Here is a 24,605-nt window from a genome sequence, read left to right as displayed (position 1 = left end):
CTTTGCATTCACAAAACCAGGTAGGATGCATGCACAGATGTCTTCCCATTCTTCTTTGTATGCCGAGTTTTCGCTGTTAACTTTCCTCTTTAGGCTCTTTGATAGTGCTATCTTAAATGTTAACATCACTCTGCACTCGATGTAATAATCGTTTAGCCTACCTCCATCACACAAACTATAAAAAAAAATGCAGTCAGTGTTTTCCTTGACACTGGTGCTGGGTTGTCACTCATGAGTGAGGCCTTTTGTCAACACATCCCTGCATTGAAACTTTGTCCTTACTGAAATGTTTCCAGGTGGCACTCAACTAACAGGACAACAGTTTACATTTTAGAACATTTTAGGCTCATTAACTGTCACATTACGTCTTGGGTCACATATATTCAGTTTGAACATGTATGTTGTAAGAGACAGGATGCTTTTCTTGGGTAAGACTAGGGATGGTGCAGGCGTGTGCAGCAGGTGTCGCAGCGCTGTTTTCTGAATGAGAAGAAAGGACAGAAGGCAGTGACAGCACCGGGAGATTTTCCAGACTTCTAAAAGGACCAAATCTGAGGTGTGGCCATATTTTAGCTTTTACTAAAGTCCTGATGGAAAATGAATCGCTTTGGTCATCCTGTCTGCAGTAGAACAGGCCAAAAGAATGTCGCTGTAATAGAGCGACATGTTGTTCTCATTATGTTATGACTTTACTTGTTGGGGCACATTAATATTTTATTACTTCAAAATTAATCCAAAACCCATAACCACAATTACATATTACTTAATCAGTTACTTAATAGTCATGTGCCCCAACAAGTAAAGTCATAACATAATGATACCTTTATAAATCATTAGCTAATGATTAATTAAAGCAATGATGGGTTTGACCCCTTGTGGTAATTAACACATTAATTTAAATTATTGGTTAATATAATAACTAGCTAATAACAATTTAATGATTATGTATTGTTTTCGTGATAACTTTTATGGACATTTCGCCCAGCCTAGCAAATGTTTAACAGGGCTAGATAAGACAAACATACTGACTTTATGTGATTAAAATAAAGAATATGATTAATAAAACTCACACATGACGTTTAGAGTCACAGCATCAGAGTATTTCTCTCCATGTTCATTGATGGACTTGCACTTGTATTCTCCACTGTCATCAGAGCTGATGTTTGAGATGCTGTAGATTCTTCCAGATCCTACAATCGTTCCTCCTTTAAACCAGCTGAAGTTCAGAGCAGGAGGGTTTGAATCACTGCTGCAGTTAAGAGTCACTGAATCTCCCTCCACTATTACACCAGATGGACTGATGGACACTGAGACACTCCTGGGTGGGTCTAATAATAATTATCAGATTATTTAAGATTTATTAAAGTTTTTATAATTACTAATATGATTGGACATGTTTAAAACAGTGAATTAGCATCTTTTGTTTTATAATAAACTCACACATGACGTTCAGAGTCACATTATTAGAGTATTTCTCTCCATGTTCATTGATGGACTTGCACTTGTATTCTCCACTGTCATCAGAGCTGATGTTTAAGATGCTGTAGATTCTTCCAGATCCTACAAACGTTCCTCCTTTAAACCAGCTGAAGTTCAGAGCAGGAGGGTTTGAATCACTGCTGCAGCTCAGAGTCACTGAATCTCCCTCCACTATTACACCAGATGGACTGATGGACACTGAGACACTCCTGGGTGGGTCTACACACACACAAACAAATAAAACATTAACAAATTAAATTGACATCTCACACTTGGTTGAGACTTATGAATCATAGATTTAGGAATAATTATTTCAGCAAACGACTGATGGAGATCACAGGATTCACTGGAGGATCTACAGATGTCCGGTAAAATTATTAATCAGTGCCGGCTGGTGGAAAATGGTCTAGATAGGTGTTGTGTTTTGTAGATCATTGTAAGACTGAGTATGATTGCTAGAGGGCAGTAAAAGCTAGAGCGGTGATGTAGAAGTTCAGTTGTTGAGCTGCTGATGCCCTGTTTTCCTCAGAGTTTCCCAACTCATTTGTGGCGGCCCACCACAGAATCAATACCGTCCACCACATATTGCATTTCGTCATTAATTTTTTAATATTATTTAAAAGACGCATGGATATTCTTTCAGCTTCTTTTCCTTAGCTCTCCCTCCGCCTCTCGGGCATCTCTTACACACACACACACACACACACACACACACACACACACACACACACACACAGGAAACATGCTGCATTTTTACTTTCTCAAAAAAACATAATTTAGTATGTTTTTAGGGCCATTTGAATGATGAGGACATTTGATATGTCCTCATAAACCACATTTATAGTGTAATACCAGTGTAATACCCATGTAGTTATACAAATTTGTGTCCTCATAAACCACATAAACAGGCTCACACACACACACACACACACACACACACACACACACACACACACAAACACACAGGTTTTGCGAAATCTCAGACAAATGCCCGAGATCATAGTCAAATCTGTGCTTGTGGTCATTTTAATATTTGTCACAAATCTGTCACAGGTCATTTTAATATTTACTCTCCTTACCAGTGACTGACTTTGCACAACTTTTTTCTATTAACTTGCACTAATATTTCAGTGAAAATATCTTGATTAATCTGGTAAATTGGACTGTTACGTTTTACAGTATATTACTGTTTTTCCTTGATTTAACGGTAATCTACTGGCAGCTCTGGTTCCAGTAAAGTGCCGTTTTTTTACAGTACTTTTCCGTAAATGAATTTACAGTTTCTTACTGTTAATTTACGGTTCCCACTGTGGGTTTTTTCATCTAACCCCTTTAACCCTTTTAACCCCACAGCAAAATCTTCAGTTTTAAATGAACACTGAAAAGTGTACACACTACAGAGTGTTAGAGTAATTGAAGCATTGAGGAAGTTCATGAGATAATTAAGAGATGAATTAAGTGATAACTGAGAACACCTGTTAACAAGAATCACTGAAGGACAGAGAAACACAAGAACTACAACTGACTTCAGCCACAGCTTTAGATGAAATCAACTGAAGATAAAAGAAGACATTAAATCTCTGAAGATCTCAGCAGAGGATTAAACAACTCCACAAACAGCATTACCAGCTTCACATATTACTAACCAGACTGACTTTATTTCTGTCAGACAACTACAGAAGCTCTTATTGGGAATTATCAGATCTTTAGGTGTTGATGTTTAATAGAAAATATTTGGTCACCCTTATCGTGATCAGTGTTTGCTTCAGTTGGGCTCTTGGCCCTTGACTTTGTAATGATAGTCTTTCTTTGTCTGCTATAACTGTGTGTTTCTTAAACACATTTATTGTAGCAAAAAAGCCAAGAAAAAAAATATGGTCAGAAGTTATTGACTATGCTTTGCTATAATTGTAATAGGATGTTTAGCTTGTTAATCTTGTCCAGTGTTTCTTCCCCAAACAAACCCATTCTTTTAAAAACACATACATTTATTCTTAATTTATGTTATTAAACTGGGACCCTTCTGAAATTATCAACCACTGATTAGGAATTAGTTATGAATGATTAATAAAGTCACGATTTTAACAAATTGTTTGCTCTCTGCTGTCATTTAGACTCGCATAGAGATGAAGAATCAGCATATGAATCTCAACAATGGTGACAATCAATAAAAAAAAAACGAACAGATCAACTCTGAACATCACAAAACACTACTCAAAGTCAACACAACATCAGCAGCAAAAATAAAGGCAAATAATAAGAATTAAAGAAAATAACCAGGCTATTCAGCAGCATAATTTATTCGTGCCGCAATGCATGCTGGGAGTTTTGAGTGTCACCACGGCTGAGATTCATACGCCGATTCTTGATGTCTATGTGAGTCAGATTGATTCAGATGTTTTGACCACAAGCGTTCCCATGCTCTTCAAATTATCTGGTTGTTGCAATACTGATGTCATAAAATTATAGGGTTCAAATTTGACAAAAAATTAGGCATCAGCTATATGTTTATAGATAAGACTAGTAAATTATTAGTGTATTAAACCATTATTAAATAGTCAACATAACCAACTCATGGTTTTTTCTCAGCTTTGCTTGCTATAACACATGTATTGAAAACACACCGTTACAGCAGCGAGAGAAAAACTAATGTTATTGTGTCAATGTTCAAGAGCCCAACTAAAGCAAACACTGATCACCATAATGGTAACGTCAGAAGAAACAATAAAACATCTGATAATTCTCAATAAGAGCTTCTGTAGTCGTCTGAGAGAAATAAAGTCAGTCTGGTTAGTAATGTGTGAAGCTGGTAATGCTGTTTGTGGAGTTGTTTAATCCTCTGATGAGATCTTCAGAGATTTAATGTCTTCTTTTATCTTCAGTTGATGAAATCATGTTTCTCTTTCCTTCAGTGATAACAGCAGGTGTTCATCAGTGTCTGAATTCACTCTCTTCTTTCCTCTCTCTCTGTCGAGTGGTCTATATCAGTGAACTAGTGTAGGGAATAGTGAATAAGGGGATAGGGAGTGATTTTGAACACAGCCTCTGAGTGTCGACTTTAAGCGTGTTAATTCACAGTATATTACTGTTGGCTATTTTCTCGAAAATGACAATATTACCCAGAATGCATTGTTTTCTACAGTATATTACTGTTTTAATGGAAAACAGCATTTTACTGTCAAAATGTGGCCGTTTTTTTACAGCATTTTTTTACAGTGCATATATCAGGAATATTGCTAGACATATGATTGAGTTTTTCAGGTGTAATATAAACCCTTGTCAACCATTTATACTGTAATAATTTAAGCCGCGTGTTTATGATTTGTTTTTGCGCCTTTAAACATGCTTCAGTCCATTCAAAATCCTATATTTCTTCTTGAATGTCTTTCCTCCATGCGTTTAATTTGTCTACAGCAGACTCTTTACACTGTAAAAAAATGCTGTAAAAAAACGGCCACATTTTGACAGTAAAATGCTGTTTTCCATTAAAACAGTAATATACTGTAGAAAACAATGCATTCTGGGTAATATTTGTCATTTTTGAGAAAATAGCCAACAGTAATATACTGTGAATTAACACGCTTAAAGTCGACACTCAGAGGCTGTGTTCAAAATCACTCCCTATCCCCTTATTCACTATTCCCTACACTAGTTCACTGATATAGACCACTCGACAGAGAGAGAGGAAAGAAGAGAGTGAATTCAGACACTGATGAACACCTGCTGTTATCACTGAAGGAAAGAGAAACATGATTTCATCAACTGAAGATAAAAGAAGACATTAAATCTCTGAAGATCGCGAAGGAGGATTAAACAACTCCACAAACAGCATTACCAGCTTCACACATTACTAACCAGACTGACTTTATTTCTGTCAGACGACTACAGAAGCTCTTATTGAGAATGAACAGATGATGTTTTATTGTTTCTTCTGACGTTACCATTATGGTGATCATTGTTTGCTTTAGTTGGGCTCTTGAACATTGACACAATAACATTAGTTTTTCTCTCGCTGCTGTAACGGTGTGTTTTCAATACATGTGTTATAGCAAGCAAAGCTGAGACAAAACCATGAGTTGGTTATGTTGACTATTTAATAATAGTTTAATTCACTAATAATTTACTAGTCTTATCTATAAACATATAGTTCACGCTTAATTTTTTGCAAAACTTGAACCCTACAATTTTATAACATCATTGTTGCAACAACCAGATAATTTGAAGAGCATGGGAACAGCTTATGGTCAAAACATCTGAACCAATCTGACTCACATAGACATCAAGAATCGGCGTATGAATCTCAGCCGTGGTGACACTCAAAACTCCCAGCATGCTTTGCGGCACGAATAAATTATGCTGCTGAATAGCCTGGTTATTTTCTTTAATTCTTATTATTTGCCTTTATTTTTGCTGCTGTTGTTGTGTTGACTTTGAGTAGTGTTTTGTGATGTTCAGAGTTGATCTGTTCGTTTTTTTTATTGATTGTCACCATTGTTGAGATTCATATGCTGATTCTTCATCTCTATGTGAGTCTAAATGACAACAGAGAGCAAACTAATTTTTGAAATCATGACTTTATAAATTATAACTAATTCCTAATCAGTGGTTGATAATTTCAGAAGTGTCCCAGTTTAATAATATAAAATAAGAGTAAATGTATGCGTTTTTAAAAGAATGGGTTTGTTTGGGGAAGAAACACTGGACAAGATTAACAAGCTAAACATCCTATTACAATTATAGCAAAACATAGCCGATAACTTCTGACCATGTTTTTTTCTTGGCTTTTTTGCTACAATAAATGTGTTTAAGAAACACACAGTTATAGCAGACAAAGAAAGACTATTATTACAAAGTCAAGGGCCAAGAGCCCAACTGAAGCAAACACTGATCACGATAAGGGTGACCAAATATTTTCAATTAAACATCAACACCTAAAGATCTGATAATTCCCAATAAGAGCTTCTGTAGTTGTCTGACAGAAATAAAGTCAGTCTGGTTAGTAATATGTGAAGCTGGTAATGCTGTTTGTGGAGTTGTTTAATCCTCTGATGAGATCTTCAGAGATTTAATGTCTTCTTTTATCTTCAGTTGATTTCATCTAAAGCTGTGGCTGAAGTCAGTTGTAGTTCTTGTGTTTCTCTGTCCTTCAGTGATTCTTGTTAACAGGTGTTCTCAGTTATCACTTAATTCATCTCTTAATTATCTCATTAACTTCATCAATGCTTCAATTACTCTAACACTCTGTAGTGTGTACACTCTTCAGTGTTCATTTAAAACTGAAGATTTTGCTGTAGGGGTTAAAAGGGTTAAAGGGGTTAGATGAAAAAACCCACAGTGGGAACCGTAAATTAACAGTAATCAACTGTAAATTAATTTACGGAAAAGTACTGTAAAAAAACGGCCCTTTACTGGAACCAGAGCTGCCAGTAGATTACCGTTAAATCAAGGAAAAACAGTAATATACTGTAAAACGTAACAGTCAGATTTATCAGATGAATCAAGATATTTTCACTGAAATATTAGTGAAAGTTATTAGAAAAAAGTTGTGCAAAGTCAGTCACTGATAAGGAGAGTAAATATTAAAATGACCTGTGTTTATGTGTTGTTGCACAAGATGATATATAGAAGAGATCTTTTAGATGAATTCATTAGTTTTGTGGGTTACCGTTGTGCTGTGCTTCAGTCCAGGATGAGCAGAGAAACATTGATGATATGCTGCCTGATGCTTTCTTTAACGGCAGTGACTGTGTTTGCTGATGCAGTTATGAGCCGTTTGTTGAGTAATTTATCACATACGTGTGTTGCTCAATGAACCGCAAAAAGTGAAGTTAAAGTCATGTTTCTAAATCATTTTACTACTACACCTTACACGTGTGAAATGACTCAAATGAAGTTTTACGATACAAACACCTATAAATACTAGTTTTAAAATGAGAACTGTTTGAAGCAATCAGTTTTCCAAATGAAAAGTTATCTTTCATGGTATTATTACGGTAAAATACTGTAAAAAATGAGAGCTGTATATAAACAGTAGAGGGCTGTAAATTAACAGTACATTGCTGGCAACCACAGCTGCCAGTAGATTACCGTTATTTTATGACACAATTTTTTACAGTGTAGAGTTAGACATTTTTCATGGTTTAGAAAGAAAAGCCTTCTTTTTTCTCTCTATACGGAATATTTTTCTTATGATGATGTAATCCCGCCGGGTGTGTACTGTTTCTCTATTATCTTACGCAACTTTAATGCGCCTTTGATTTATAGATAAACCGCACAATCTTATTTCATTATTAATGTTGTAGTTTCTTTAGCAGTTTGCTTCGTATATTCAGTTAAATGATATTAAGTAAAATTTAATGTATAATTCATCAGAACTGCGCGTATGCATTTTAGACACTTACAAATGTGTTTGTTCCGTCCAAGCAATAAATGTGCATAGTTTGCATGAATTATTACATCAACCATTTGTCATTTTAAAATGGAGAGTGATGGAGATATAACAGTGATATGCTCTTCTTGTATATAGCCCTGAGTGTCATTTGTCAAATGAGTCATACACCTTAACTATTTTTCAATTAAATAAATGTTATTAAATAAACTATATTTTAGTTTAGTAATACTTATTGAATATTTTGAGGAGATCTTTTGGTACTAAATACTATATGTGCAATAATTATGGTCCATTAATGACCACTTCTTCTAATATTTATATTACAATTAGTGTAGTAATTAAGGTTAAAATAGATAATTCCAGTGCAAAGAGGCAAATTAGAGTCATTTTGTGGCTGGAAAAATAATAATTTTTATTTGTAATGCCATTACCCACAACTAGATTTCTTTAAATGTGAAATTTTAAAACGTTAATCTCTAAAAACAGGATTAGTTTATAACACTAGTTTATGGGGCATAGGATATTTAAGGGATAATGTACTCCGCTTCGCAATGGGGTCCTGATCACTCTGTCAGGGTTTTTCTGAGATAACAACCGGCTGGGTGGACATTATCCTGCTTATTACATGGCTACTAGTCTCAAATAAATTAGACAAAATATTGTCTTGAGATTAAATATTTTATTAGCTCTTACGCAAAGCTTCCGCGAAGAAAAACAGTTCCAACCTGCTTTAAGCCTTTATTTATTGCTGCTAAATGTTGAGAATGAATGCTGAAAGGGTTAATTCACCCAAAAATGACACCAAGCCTATGATTTACTCAAGTCATCATAGATGTATATGACATTCTTCTTTCAGACGAATACAATCAGAGTTATATTTAAAAAGTCCAGGCTAACGTTAATCCCAGCAGAAGTAACGTTAGTAGCAGTTGTTTTCCATAAAATAAGTCGATAAAAAATACAGCTGTCCGTCAAATAATGTGCTCCGATGGGTTAATAGAGCCTTCTGATTCTATTTGATGCGTTTGAATAAGAAAAATATCCATATTTAAAACTTTATAAACTAAAACCTTGAAGTCTTCCATTGTAACTCGTGGCGGTTAAGTATTTCACCGCTACAAGATGGCGCCAGAGAGTCAACAACAGCTAAGCATATTAGTAGTACCGGTCAAGATAACTCGTAGTACCCGGATGAGCGGTGTGTTATTCACTTTTACTGGTTGTTATCTGGGAATAACATATCGCTGGAATAAATGATTGACCAATCAGAATCAAGTATTTCACAGAGCCGTGTAATAAGTAAAATTAAATCGCTAGTTAACCCTTTAAAACCGAACGTGTCGTTGACGACACAGCCAACCAAGCTGTATTGAAGTTACCGTAACTCTTCAACCCTTTGCACTATCATAATAATTTAAATTGCTCCTGAAAGTAGACATCCTGCGCTTTCTGCATATATACGGCTTATTACGGTAATGTCATGTTTCCATCTGCAAATCACCGCGGCTTTCGGGGGGGGGGGATTGAATGGAGATACGGAGTGCGGCAGAGTTTTAGAGGATTTTTAGATTCCAAAACAATTAAAAAAGGACAAAAACATGGCAAAGACAGTGCATACAAGTCAGGAGGCTATTGAGTTTATCTTTGACACTTGGAAGGCGGCTGAGAGGGACTCTTCAGACACAGAGACTGCATATTCAGATGTTGAATACCCTTGATCTAGACATGGATTGGTAAGTGAAGCTTGTCTTTTCTGTGCTGAAACTGTGAGAAATGTCGGTGAAATAGGCATAGATTCAATGTTTTAGTTCAAAATACCACTGTTTCATGCATCATAGTGTGTGTGTGTGTGTGTATACGCACGTATGCGTTGCATGTGTCCGTTCATGTGTTTACATGCACTACATTCATGTGTTTGCCTGTGTTCATGTGTTTACATGTGTGTGATGTGTACATGTGTGTGTTGGCATGTGTGTAAGTATGTCACATGCCTGTCCTGTCTTGTGTGCACATGTGGGTTTTGTCATGTCTAGCATGTGCTCCTGTCATTGTCTGATCCCTCCCCCTTGTTATCTGATTAGTGTTGATTTCTCCCACCTGTTCCCTCTTGATTTCTTCCCCTTATAAGCTCCTTGTGTTTGTCAGTCTGTGTTGGATCCTTGTGTAATGTCTGCGTCTTCCGTCCTCCCCGTGATTCTGTTGGTTTGTTTAAGTTTGTATTTTTATTATTCTATTATGTGTTTTTCCCCCTCGTGGGTTTTTGTTTTGTGTTTATGTTTTATTTTATAATAAATTAACATTTTCTGCACTTGAGTCCTCGCACCCCTTCCTTTGTATGTGACGTGACAGAAGGATCCAACCATACTAGGAGGACTCAGCAGGAGGTGTTTTGTTTATTTATTTATTTTTGTTCTCTGTGGAAATGGACTTAGACAGAAACTTACAGGTGATGTGGCAGGTTAACTCCAAGTACATCCGTCAACAGAGGGCGGGTGTAAAGGAGTTTGCCTGCCAATTCCTCAAGGAGGTGCATCATCTGTACCTTAACGAGACTGAGAAGGCAGAGGTGTTTAACCTCTGCCTGGACATGCCTCTCAGTCCCACGGAGGTGGAAAAGATGGGGACTCCGGACTTTAGGGAGTTTGTGGACCGGCTGGACTCCAGTCCCTCTAGGACCAGGGTCCGGATAGCTCCGGTGGTCCCTGTTCCGGTGGTCCCTGTTCCGGTGGTCCCTGTTCCGGTGGTCTCCAGACGGAAGAGGAGAAGGAAGGCTCCCTCCGTGCCTGCTCCAGTGGTCCCGATTCCGGTGGTCCCAGTACCGGTGGATCGTGTTCCGGTGGTCCCAATGCCGGTGGATCGTGTTCCGGTGGTCCCAATGCCGGTGGATCGTGTTCCGGTGGTCCCGATGCCGGTGGATCGTATTCCGGTGGTCCCAGTGCCGGTGGATCGTGTTCCGGTGGTCCCGATGCCGGTGGATCGTGTTCCGGTGGTCCCGATGCCGGTGGATCGTATTCCGGTGGTCCCAGTGCCGGTGGATCGTGTTCCGGTGGTCCCGATGCCGGTGGATCGTGTTCCGGTGGTCCCGATGCCGGTGGATCGTGTTCCAGTGGTCCCAGTGCCGGTGGATCGTGTTCCGGTGGTCCTAGTGCCGGTGGATCGTGTTCCGGTGGTCCCAGTGCCGGTGGATCGTGTTCCGGTGGTCCCAGTGCCGGTGGATCAGATTCCGGTGGTCCCAGTGCCGGCGGATCGTGTTCCGGTGGTCCCAGTGCCGGCGGATCGTGTTCTGGTGGTCCCGATGCCAGTGGTCCCAGTACCGGTGGATTGTATTCCGCTGGTCCCAGTGCCGGTGGACACTGCTGGACCGGATGAGTTTCCCCGGCGCCCTGCTCTCCCTGCGCCGCTGAGGCGCCCTGGTCTCCCTGTGCCGCTGAGGCGCCCTGGTCTCCCTGCGCGCTGAGGCGCCCTGCTCTCCCTGCGCCGCTGAGGCGCCCTGCTCTGCCTGCGCCGCTGAGGCGCCCTGCTCTCACCGCACCTCCCCCCGCCCCCGTGCCGCCCTGGCTGCCTAAACTCTTCGGGCCGCCCCGGCCACTTGAACTCGGTGGGCCTCCCGAACTCGGCGGGCTGCCCTGGTCATTCGAACTTTGTGGGCCACCATGGCATCCTGAACTTTTTGTTTTCCTTGTCCCTCCCTTGTTTACCCCTCCCTTGTTTGTTCCTTCCTTGTCTGTTTCCCCTTTCCCTCCCGTGCCCCCATGGTCTGTCCCTCCTGTGCCCCCATGGTCTGTCCCTCCCGTGCCCCCCTGGTCTGTCCCTCCCGTGCCCCCCTGGTCTGTCCCTCCCGTCCCGCCCTGGTCTGTCCCGCCCTGGTCTGTCCCTCCCGTCCATAGTGGAGCGTCTGGTAGCCGCTCCTTAAGGAGGGGGTAATGTCACATGCCTGTCCTGTCTTGTGTGCACATGTGGGTTTTGTCATGTCTAGCATGTGCTCCTGTCATTGTCTGATCCCTCCCCCTTGTTATCTGATTAGTGTTGATTTCTCCCACCTGTTCCCTCTTGATTCCTTTCCCTTATAAGCTCCTTGTGTTTGTCAGTCTGTGTTGGATCCTTGTGTAATGTCTGCGTCTTCCGTCCTCCCCGTGATTCTGTTGGTTTGTTTAAGTTTGTATTTTTATTATTCTATTATGTGTTTTTCCCCCTCGTGGGTTGTTGTTTTGTGTTTATGTTTTATTTTATAATAAATTAACATTTTCTGCACTTGAGTCCTCGCACCCCTTCCTTTGTATGTGACGTGACAAAGTAATTATTTTGTATTATTACTTCATTGTTATTTGGTTGTATTTATAACTTTAAATGTAACTTTAAATAACAATATCTAGAATGTACAATTCCTGAAGAAATTGTGAGTTGTCCTTGCAAGTGCGATACAACTCGGGCCCGGTTGCTATGTTGTGTATACTGGTTTCTCACCCAAAAACAAAAGAGCCCACCCCCATGTCTGTACGATGTTCTGGTGCTGAGATATGGCTTATTCATGTGTTTGTACGGTTGCTAGGGTACTCTAAATTATTGCTAGAAGGTTGCTAGGGTGTTGCAATGTGGTTGCTAAGGTATTCTGGGTGGTTTCTAGGGTTTTGCTAGGTGGTTGCTAAGGTATTATGGGAGGTTGCTAGGCGGTTGCTAGGGTGTTATGGCTGGTTCATTGGGGATTATGGGTTGTTGGTAGGGCGTTGGTAGATGTTTGCTAAGGTATTCTGGGTGGTTGTTAGGCGGTTGCTAGGGTATTCTGGGTGGTTGCTAGAGTGTTGCTAAAATATTCGAGGTGGTTTGCTAGGCTGTAGTTAGGTGGTTTGCCATGGTATTATAGGTGGTTGCTAGGGCATTGCTAAGGTATTCTGGGTGGTTGCTAGGCGGTTGCTAGGGCGTTCTGGGTGATTGCTAGGCGGTTGCTAGTGTGTTCTAGGTGGATGTTAGGGCGTTGCTAGGCGGTTGCTAAGGTATTCCAGGTGGTTACTAGGCGGTTGCTAGGCAGTTACTATGGTGTTCTGGGTGGTTGGTGGGCTGTTGCTAGGGTATTCTGGGTGGTTGCTATGTGAGTGGCTTGACACCATCCCATAATGATACTCCAAAGCTCCTTGCCAGTATGAATGATATAACCCACCCCCATTCCTCTATGACATTCAGATGTGAAGATAACCACCTTGGATTTGGGTTGCTAGGGTAGTTCAAGTTCAATTTTATTTATATAGCACATTTCCCACAGCCCCCAGGCTGACCAAAGTGCTTTACAGAAGGTCAAGAATAGCATACATACATAAAAATAAAACCAGAACAGAGTAAAAAATAAAAAGCACAACTTTTAAAAGTCAAACACATCAGGGTAATCAGTACACTAAAGAAAATAGAAAAGTTTTTAACAGTGACTTAAAAATAGACAGGGTAGGGGCCAGCCTGATCTCTAAAGGCAGGGTATTCCAGAGTCGTGGCCCTGCTACCACAAATGCACGCTCACCTCTACGCTTCCGTCTAGCGTGTGGAACGACCAGCAAAGCATGATCACAAGAACGGAGTCTTCTGGAAGGAGTATAAGAGTGAAGGAGTTCAGATAGATAGACAGGCGATTTGTTATGAAGGGATCTATATACAAAGAGGAGAATTTTAAAATCTATTCTCTGACAAATCGGCAGCCAATGAAGTGATCTAAGAATAGGAGTGACATGTTCATATTTACGACGCTTTAAAAGAAATCTGGCAGCAGCATTTTGGACAAGCTGAAGTCGTGCAATTTGAGATTTAGATATACCGCAATATAAAGAATTGCAGTAATCTAGACGCGATGTAACAAACGCATGAACAGCCATTTCGAGAGTTTTAGGGGAGAGAAAGTTTTTAATTTTAGACAGAAGACTAAAAACTAGATCCAATGACAGAGGAGATATGTCTGTCAAATTTTAAATGCTGGTCAAAAATAATACCTAGGTTCTGGACCCTCGTCGATCTAAAAGCGGATAAACTTTATAGCTCAGGGCTTATATGCTCAAAAGTGGTTGCTAGGGCATAGCTAGGAAGTGTTGAAGGTGACTCCATTCATTCCAGAATAATCCGCACGATTTGACTATCCAGTGGTGGGTCTGTGACAAAAACTGTGGGAGGAGAAGCGTGCCAAAATATTTGTCCAGAAGAATAATAATAAGCATGGTGGAGAACAATAGTGATGCCATGCTACCGCAAGCACCACTAATTATTTTGTGTTGTTCAGGGAGAGCAGTGCCGTCTATTGGCCAGCTGCCATTGCTTAAGGTGAAATTTTATTTATATATTTATATTCATAATTTACATGCCATTTTAGAAATTGACAACACTTTTTGAGACACATTATCTTTTTTCTCTCAGATTTTAGTGATAACACAAAAGCTCCCACACAACTGACTGATCATTTATTAGCGTTATGTAGTTTTAAACTCTGCTAGCTTTTCAAAGAGAACTTTAAAGAGAAATGATGAATCTGTACTCACACATGACATGGAGATGAACATCAGGCGATGTGTGAGTGTGTCCGTGTACAGCACAGCTATATCTGCCTGCATCCTCTCTTCTGACTGACTGCAGCAGGAGTTCATTGTTTCCGTCTCTTCTCTCAGTTAATGGCTGTGAGTTTCTGGACCAGATGAATGTTGCTCTGTCAGTCAGAGTGCAGCTGCTTTTACATGTCAGACGGACTGAATCTCCCTCTGTCACTCTCTCAGGAGACTCCACCTGAAGATCTGAACACAACACACACATTATATCTAGTGCTGCTGTCATACACTGATTATTATTCAACATAATGCACAGAAGAAGAGATAAACCTCATGAAACTCACCTGTGACAGTAAGAGTCACTCCTGGATTACCAGTCCATCTCCCACCATCTTTATCAGTAGTGAATCTGAAATAGTACTCGTGTGAATCCTTCAGTGTCACATGACTCAGTCTGACGGTGCAGATCTGCTGTTTATCTCCCAGATACTGAAGCCTCTGACTGTATTCAGGGTCCTCAGCCAGATCTGGATGCTCTTCACCCCCTATATAGTCTTTGGTCCAGAACACGTTCCTGATCTGATGTCCAGTAGGGTATGTATAAGAGCATCTCATTATCACTGTTGAGTCCTTTAGTGCACAGATGTGTGAAGGACTGTAACTCACACCCCAACCAGCACTAGAAACCCCTGAAACACAGAAGTCATCACATTATGAACATGTTTTATGATCAGATACAACACACCGTGGAAACATGATAATTTTTTTTTTTTAACAGAATAACCTTTTTCACTGAAAAACAAAACAAAAAACAATATATATATGTATTTTTTTTTTTTACAACTTGAAAACAGTAACTCTTTGCAGGAAATAGAAGCTTGTCTTCTCAGAATTGAGTGATAATGAAGTGTGAAGTTGAGAAAGAGTTGAGAGAAGCAAGAAATTAGCCAAGAACAACACGATACATATAATGACATTCAAATATTGAGTTTTTTGTCCATCAGCTCTAAGCTCATTTATACACTCTAAAAACTCAATATTAATAGCATTAAAATTATATTTTGAGCCCCTAATCTCACTCAAACCTCTAAACCTACACATAACCATTTTTTAAAAATGAAAATGTATAAAGAAAAACATAACTAACAAAAGTGTAATCACAATCATTTCTTTATTGTGAAAATGTCAAAAGCGGTACCAGTCGCAGTCCTCTCTGGTGATATAGTTTTGTATGAGGTAACGTTACAGAGAATTTAAGTTATTTAATTTAAACTTAATTGAACTATTTGAAGGCGCGCACGTTTTTCATTCACCACAAACTAAAAACTAAAACACGGCATGTCGCAATCTGTGACGAAGCAGACGAGAGCCAATAGGTGTTTCTCAATGTCAAGGAATCTTCCTTGGAGGGACTGATCCTTCTAAGTCACTTCCTTCAGAGGCGAGGCGAGGCTCCTCTTTAGCATTCGGAGAACACGCAAATGGAACAGGCTAGCAAGTGCACGTCATTACGTCAGTGAAAAGGTCCGTTGGCCATCAATAGCGTTATGTGTAACGTTATTTGTATTTTTTTATATCAATACAGTAGTAATTTGTACCATTTAAACGTTATACTTTACTTATATTTACTACGGAATAACAAATGTTTGGTAAAAGCATTGTGGCAAGCAGCTTGGTGAGGGACCGTGAGAGCGGGCCGGTGGAGTGATAATGAGCGGCAGCTGATCGGCACACCGGTCTCGGCTCACGGCAGTGACGGCAGTATAATTGGAGGAGCGTGGAAGGACTAGGCCTGGACTTTATGTTATGGTTGGTTTATGTTTTATTATGTGTGTGCGGGCAGTCGCCCGCATTACTTTCGTTTTGTTTATTATTTATTATAAAGTTGTTGAACGTTTGCCGGTTCCCACCTCCTTCCTTCCCATTTACAAACCCCGATACAAGCATATTTGCCCCATTCACGCTCCGACTCCGGGAACGTCTGAAGATAGCAAAGCTGCGCGCATAGGATTATGGGTGATTTGAGAACGCGAAGAGCGCGAAGGCTACTCATATGCATCCTTTCCTGTATATGACATATTTTTCGAATGAAGGACTCAGTCCTTGGTTGAAATACCGAGGATCCTCGACATTGGAACAGTCCTTCGTCGGATGTCGATGTTTATTTTCTCTTTTCTTTGTTAATATATGAAATATTTAACAAAAAGGGTGGAAAAACTCTTCAAATAGACAGACAGGTTCACACAGATCGCTTGCTGAAGGCACAGAAGCTAGTTCCTGTTTGTTTTCACGGACGCTTTATAGCTTCCGGTCGATGACGTCATCACGCCGACGAACGATCGATTTTCCGATGGAATGGTTCTACACGCGCTTCACGACGCATTAACGCAGAGGCGTTCTCACAGCACTTCGACGCAGCTCGAGTTCCCCGAAAGGGAATGGATGTTATGAACGTGTTTGAGAAAGAATTGAAGGAGAGGTGCTCTAATTAAGATGGTACATGTATGTAGGCTGTAAACTGAAGAATGTTTGTTTTTATATCAGACCATTATTGTGGATTTGACCATTTTATTTTATTTAATCTTATTTTTTTAATTATTATTTATTTTTTATTACTATTATTATCTTTACGACTGTTTTAACTATGCTTGTTTTTAATTTTTTATTCGTCCATATGGTATTCTTTTTTCTCATGCATTTGTTACCGCTGTTTTAATTAATTTCTCTGTAAAGCACTTTGAATTGCCATTGGGTATGAAATGTGTTATACAAATAAACTTGCCTTGCCTTACTAGTCTCAAATAAATTAGACAAAATATTGTCTTGAGATTAAATATTTTATTAGCTCTTACGCAAAGCTTCCGCAAAGAAAAACAGTTCCAACCTGCTTTAAGCCTTTATCTATTGCTGCTAAATGTTGAAAATGAATGCTGAAAGGGTTAATTCACCCAGAAATGACACCAAGCCTATAATTTACTCAAGTCATCATAGATGTATATGACATTCTTCTTTCAGACAAATACAATCAGTTATATTTTAATATAGTTATATTTAAAAAGTCCAGGCTAACGTTAATCCCAGCAGAAGTAACGTTAGTAGCAGTTGTTTTCCATAAAATAAGTCGATAAAAAATACAGCTGTCCGTCAAATAATGTGCTCCGATGGGTTAATAGAGCCTTCTGATTCTATTTGATGCGTTTGAATAAGAAAAATATCCATATTTAATGGATGCGCGGCACACGGAGCGCGGCAGAGTTTTAGAGGATTTTTAGAATCCAAAACAATTAAAAAAGGACAAAAACATGGCAAAGACAGTGCATACAAGTCAGGAGGCTATTGAGTTTATCTTTGACACTTGGAAGGCGGCTGAGAGGGACTCTTCAGACACAGAGACTGCATATTCAGATGTTGAATACCCTTGATCTAGACATGGATTGGTAAGTGAAGCTTGTCTTTTCTGTGCTGAAACTGTGAGAAATGTCGGTGAAATAGGCATAGATTCAATGTTTTAGTTCAAAATACCACTGTTTCATGCATCATAGTGTGTGTGTGTGTGTGTGTGTGTGTGTGTGTGTGTGTGTGTGTGTGTGTGTGTGTGTGTGTGTGTGTGTGTGTGTGTGTACGCGCGTATGCGCGTATGCGTTGCATGTGTCCGTTCATGTGTTTACATGCACTACATTCATGTGTTTGCCTGTGTTCATGTGTTTACATGTGTGTGATGTGTACATGTGTGTGTTGGCATGTGTGTAAGTAATTATTTTGTATTATTACTTCATTGTTATTTGGTTGTATTTATAACTTTAAATATAACTTTAAATAACAATATCTAGAATGTACAATTCCTGAAGAAATTGTGAGTTGTCCTTGCAAGTGCGATACAACTCGGGCCCGGTTGCTATGTTGTGTATACTGGTTTCTCACCCAAAAACAAAAGAGCCCACCCCCATGTCTGTACGATGTTCTGGTGCTGAGATATGGCTTATTCATGTTTGAACGGTTGCTAGGGTACTCTAAATGATTGCGAGGTGGTTGCTAGGGTGTTGCAATGTGGTTGCTAAGGTATTCTGGGTGGTTGCTAGGGTTTTGCTAGGTGGTTGCTAAGGTATTATGGGAGGTTGCTAGGCGGTTGCTAGGGTGTTATGGCTGGTTCATTGGGGATTATGGGTTGTTGGTAGGGCGTTGGTAGATGTTTGCTAAGGTATTCTGGGTGGTTGTTAGGCAGTTGCTAGGGTATTCTGGGTGGTTGCTAGGGTGTTGCTAAAATATTCGAGGTGGTTTGCTAGGCTGTTGTTAGGTGGTTGCCATGGTATTATAGGTGGTTGCTAGGGCATTACTAAGGTATTCTGGGTGGTTGCTAGGCGGTTGCTACGGCGTTATGGATGATTGCTAGGCGGTTGCTAGTGTGTTCTAGGTGGATGTTAGGGCATTGCTAGGCGGTTGCTAAGGTATTCCAGGTGGTTACTAGGTGGTTGCTAGGCAGTTACTATGGTGTTCTGGGTGGTTGGTGGGCTGTTGCTAGGGTATTCTGGGTGGTTGCTATGTGAGTGGCTTGACACCATCCCATAATGATACTCCAAAGCTCCTTGCCAGTATGAATGATATAACCCACCCCCATTCCTCTATGACATTCAGATGTGAAGATAACCACCTTGGATTTGGGTTGCTAGGGTAGTTCAAGTTCAATTTTATTTATATAGCACATTTCCCACAGCCCCCAGGCTGACCAAAGTGCTTTACAGAAGGTCAAGAATAGCATACATACATAAAAATAAAACCAGAACAGAGTAAAAAATAAAAAGCACAACTTTTAAAAGTCAAACACATCAGGGTAATCAGTACACTAAAGAAAATAGAAAAGTTTTTAACAGTGACTTAAAAATAGACAGGGTAGGGGCCAGCCTGATCTCTAAAGGCAGGGTATTCCAGAGTCGTGGCCCTGCTACCGCAAATGCACGCTCACCTCTACGCTTCCGTCTAGCGTGTGGAACGACCAGCAAAGCATGATCACAAGAACGGAGTCTTCTGGAAGGAGTATAAGAGTGAAGGAGTTCAGATAGATAGACAGGCGCTTTGTTATGAAGGGATTTATAGACGAAGAGGAGAATTTTAAAATCTATTCTCTGACAAATCGGTAGCCAATGAAGTGATCTAAGAATAGGAGTGACATGTTCATATTTACGACGCTTTAAAAGAAATCTGGCAGCAGCATTTTGGCTGAAGTCGTGCAATTTGAGATTTAGATATACCGCAATATAGTTTAGTTTAGTTTAGTTTATTTATTTATTTAACAGGGACCATACACAACCCAAATGTTGTGCCAGAGTTAGCTAAAATAGCTAATTTGCATCTGCGGTCCCTGGGCAGGATGATGTTCAATACAATTACAGCATTCAATTACAATCCAAGAAAGAAAGAAGAAGGAAAAAAAAAGAAAAAAAAAGAAAAAAATAATATCAGAATATCAGAAATATTGAATCAGATAGAAATTCATATAAAAATAAAATAAAATAAACAAAAAATAATAATAATAATAATATTATATATATATATACATATACATACACACACATACATATATACAAACACACACACACACACACACACACACACACACACACACACACACACACACACACACATATATATATATATATATATATATATATATATATATACATATATATATATATATATATATATATATATATATATACATATACATATATACATACATACATACATACATGCACATACACATATACATACATATACACATATACACATACATACATATATGCAATAATAAAAATAATTAATGATCACATAACTGATTTTTCTTACACCATAATTTAAGTTCCGTTTTAAAAATACTAAATGATGTATAATCTCTAATATGAACCGGCAATGAATTCCATCTTTCTGCTGCTCTATATGAGAATGCAGATTGTCCAAATACAGTTTTTTTTAATTTAACTGAACAATCGCCTCTAGTAGATGCCCTGGTTTCCCTAGAGTTGTCTTTACAGAAAGTAATACACTGTTTAAGAGGTGGTGGAGCAAGATCATGAATTAACTTGTACATCAAACACATATCTGCAAAGAATAAAAAACTATCAAACGTCAATAATTTATCATTTCTGATGATAATGCAGTGATGATAGCTCCTTGATTTTTTGTCTAAAACTTTGACAGTTTGCTTATAGAGATTATATAATGGCTTCAATGTTGTTACATTTGCTTGAGACCAGCTTGTAGCACAATACGATAAATGTGGAAAAATCATTGTATGCATAAAAAGCTTAGCCGCAGCCACAGGTAACTGATGTCTAATATTCCGGAAAACCATTAAGCTTGCTCTAACACATCTAGAAACCTTTTTCACATGTTTCTTGAAATTTAAATTTGAATCTATAATCATACCCAGGTATTTAAAATACTCTACAATATTTATTGCTTCACCTTTAATTAAAATATCTGGTTGATGCTTATCATTTCTTTTGATAGAGAAATACATTGCCACTGTTTTACTCACATTAAGAGTAAGAAAAGAGTGATTTAACCAATCTGAGATTTTGTCCAGTGCAGCAGTCAGTTTGATAGCAGCTTGCTCTTTTGTTTTAGCATGGGTATAAATTACTGTATCATCTGCATACATCTGAAATTGGACCTCTGGACACACAGTGGGTAGATCATTAATATATAAACCAAATAAAACTGGTCCAAGAATAGATCCCTGTGGGACTCCAATAGTGCAGTCAAAAAACGATGAGCATATATCATTAATTCTTCTACATTGTTTCCTTGTGTTTAGATATGATTCCATCCATGTTAATGTATTAATAGAAAAATTAAACTTTGACAATTTAGATAAAAGTACATTATGATTTACAGTGTCAAAAGCCTTCTTAAAATCAAGGAAGAAAGCACCAACAACACCTCCTCCATCAAGACTGGATTTAATTTGTTCAACAAAGTAACAGTTTGCCGTCTCTGTGGAATGACGTGCCCTAAATCCAAACTGCATTGGATGTAGAGGAAAAGAACCAAGATTTAAAAACTCTATTAACTGGCTACAAATTACCTTTTCAATTACTTTGGAAATTACTGGAAGAATACTAATAGGTCTGTAATTGGTTACATTAGTACACTGTAAAAAATTGTGTCGTAAAATAATGGTAATCTACTGGCAGCTGTGGTTCCAGCAATGTACTGTTATTTTACAGCCCTCTACTGTTTATATACAGCTCTCCTTTTTTACAGTATTTTACCGTAATAATACCATGAGAGGTAACTTTTCATTTGGAAAACTGATTGCTTCAAACAGTTCTCATTTTAAAACTAGTATTTATAGGTGCATCATAAAACTTCATTTGAGTCATTTCACATGTGTAAGGTGTAGTAGTGAAAGAATTTAGAAACATGACTTTAACTTCAGTCTTTGCGGTTCATTGTGAGCAATAGCACACACGCATCAGCAAACTCAGTCACTGCCGTTAAATAAAGCATCAGGCAGCATATCATCAATGTTTCTCTGCTCATCCTGGACTGAAGCACAGGCTCTACTCTTCAGCACAACGGTAACCCACAAAACGTCTCGGGTTACTATTGTAACCCTTGTTCCCTGAGAGGGAACGAGACACTGCGTCGTCGAGTGACGACACTCTGGGAACGCCCCCAGCGTGACGGCTCTGAAGTATGAATGAAATCAGCCACCAATCCGATTGGTGCAACGTCTTGACGTAACCGGCGACGGCGTACGCGGAAGCTATAAGAAGGCGCCGCCCCAAACAACAGACAGCCTTTGCGATGAAGCGAGCGCTCTACGTGCAGGTGTGGCGACGAGACGCAGTGTCTCGTTCCCTCTCAGGGAACAAGGGTTACAATAGTAACCCGAGACGTTCCCTATATCGAGGGAACTCAACACTGCGTCGTCGAGTGACGACACTCTGGGAACGTCAATACCCACTATGCCACACCGAGACACGCCCATCCTGGTGTGAAGCTGGAAACCCAGGCACACTCAGGACGCAAGCACTCTAGCACCCGGCGTAGCCGGGAGGTCCAGCTTATAAAATCTTATAAAGGTGTGTGGATTAGCCCAACCCGCCGCCTCACAAATCTCAATAAGTGAGGCTCCCGAAAGGAGGGCCACCGAGGAGGCCAAGCCCCTCGTAGAGTGAGCCTCAGCCAGTCCTTCCAGAACCACTGCCAGGTCCCAAGCCGGGACTCTGGGATGAGCCGCAGGCCTCAATCTCCTAGCCCCACGGAGAAAACGTACAACTAAGTGGTGTCTACCCAAAGGCCCCCTTCCAAAGGCGAGTGGAAAGCCCCTATGGCAGCCACATACACCTTCAGAGTGGATGGGGTCAAACCGGCGGAGAAACGGTCTTGAAGGAACTTCAGCACTGCAGCGACTGCGCAGTCAACTGGGTCCACCCCCCTCTCTACACCAGCTAGTGAAGACATTCCACTTTAGGCTATACAGTTTCCTCGTAGAGGGAGCCCTAGAGCTGAGAATGGTCTCAACGACCTCTTGTGGCAGACCCTCCTCTAGGTACTGTGCCCCCTCAGGGGCCAGACCCAGAGGTTCCACAACTCTGGCCTGGGGTGGAAAATCACACCCCCTGCCTGAGACAGCAAATCCCTCCTCAGAGGGACCTGCCATGGGGTTCCGTCTAGAAGTGCCACAATGTCGGAGAACCAAGCTCGGGACGGCCACCGGGGTGCCACTAATAGGAGGCTGATGCCCTCCCGGCGGACTCGCTCTAGTACTCCCGGGAGCAGAATGATCGGGGGAAATGCGTACAGACGCTGCCTCGGCCACGTCTGTGTCATGGCGTCCAGCCCCTACGGGGCTGGAGGCCTGAGGCTGAACCACAGTGGGCAGTGGGTCGTTTCTACGGATGCAAACAGATCCACTTCCACTGGGCCGAACCTCTCGCACATGGCCTCCACCACCTCTGGGTGGAGCCGCCACTCCCCGGGCCTCAGCCCCTGCCTCGACAGGACATCCGCTCCCTGGTTCTGGTCCCCTGGGACATACACCGCTCTGAGAGACGACAGTTTCCCCTGGGACCACAAGAGGATCTGGAGCGCCAACCTGCATAGTGGGCGCGACCTCAGACCCCCCTGGTGATTCAGATACGATACCACTGACGTATTGTCGGATCGTATCAGGACATGGTGGCCGTGAAGGTCTGGGAGAAAGCTCCTCAAAGCTTTGTAAACCGCCAACATTTCCAAGCAATTTATGTGCCAGGAGGAATGTTGGGGTCCCCACGAACCCCTCATGAACCGGCCTTCCATGACCGCGCCCCAGCCCGTGAGGGAGGCGTCTGTTGAAAGGATCTTCCTGCAACATAATGCTCCTAACACAGGCCCTTGGGACAGGAACCTCGGATTCTTCCATATGACAAGGGAACGAAGGCATCTGCGCGTTACCCTGATCATACGGAAGGGTTTTCCCCTCGAGGAAAACCCCTTGGTTCCTAGCCACCACTGGAGGGGCCTCATGTATAGCAGACCCAACGGAATCACGTTGGATGCTGCTGCCATGAGTCCCAGCAGTCTCTGAAACTGCTTCACAGTGCGGCTGTGGCCTAGCTTCACTCCTGAGACCTCCGCCAGTATAGAACCCACCCATGCGGTAGACATGCTCGCTCGCATCGAGGTTGAGTCCCATACCACCCCGAGGAACGTGGTCCTCTGGGCGGGTATTAACACGCTCTTGGCCGTGTTCAGTCTCAGCCCCAAGCACCTGAGATGGGCTAAAATGACATCTCGATGCCGAATCGCCATCTCGTGCGACTTTGCCATAATGAGCCAGTTGTCGATGTAATTCAGCACACGGATGCCCTGCAGCCTCATAGGGGCCAGAGCTGCATCCATGCACTTCGTGAAGGTGCGAGGGGAAAGAGCTAGACCGAAAGGAAGTACCCGATATTGGCACGCTTCGCCCCCGAAAGCGAACCTCAGGAACTTCCTGTGGGCAGGAAGGATGGAGACATGAAAATATGCGTCCTTTAGATCTATCGTGACGAACCAGTCCTCGAACTGGATCAGATTCACGATCATTTGAATTGTGAGCATCTTGAACCTGAATCTCCTCAGAGACCGATTCAAGTACCTCAGATCTAATATTGGACGTAAGACTCCACCCTTTTTGGGAACAATGAAATAACGGCTGTAAAAGCCCGACTCCCTGTCTGGCGGAGGGATTTTCT

The 24,605-nt window shown here is 40.8% G+C and overlaps 1 protein-coding gene across 1 annotated transcript in view; it reads right to left on the bottom strand.

Annotated features, from left to right (window-relative positions):
- The window catches only part of LOC137073734 (sialoadhesin-like), a 29,801-nt gene extending 5,531 nt beyond the window's left edge, over positions 1 to 24,270 (bottom strand). Inside the window, exons 1-6 of the mRNA XM_067442440.1 lie at positions 23,907 to 24,270; positions 15,416 to 15,460; positions 14,727 to 15,071; positions 14,380 to 14,628; positions 1,441 to 1,698; positions 1,071 to 1,328 (exon numbers count right to left, since the gene is read on the bottom strand). Of these exons, the coding sequence (XP_067298541.1) occupies positions 1,071 to 1,328; positions 1,441 to 1,698; positions 14,380 to 14,628; positions 14,727 to 15,071; positions 15,416 to 15,460; positions 23,907 to 24,270 (1,519 nt within the window). The remainder of the gene's footprint in view (positions 1 to 1,070; positions 1,329 to 1,440; positions 1,699 to 14,379; positions 14,629 to 14,726; positions 15,072 to 15,415; positions 15,461 to 23,906) is intronic.
- Positions 24,271 to 24,605: the final 335 nt, after the last annotated feature.

The sequence above is a fragment of the Pseudorasbora parva genome, chromosome 4, assembly GCF_024679245.1.
Source record: "Pseudorasbora parva isolate DD20220531a chromosome 4, ASM2467924v1, whole genome shotgun sequence".
Lineage (NCBI taxonomy): Eukaryota > Metazoa > Chordata > Actinopteri > Cypriniformes > Gobionidae > Pseudorasbora > Pseudorasbora parva.
The sequence above is the reverse complement of the archived record's forward strand: the minus strand, read 5'-3'. Positions and strand labels throughout refer to the sequence as shown.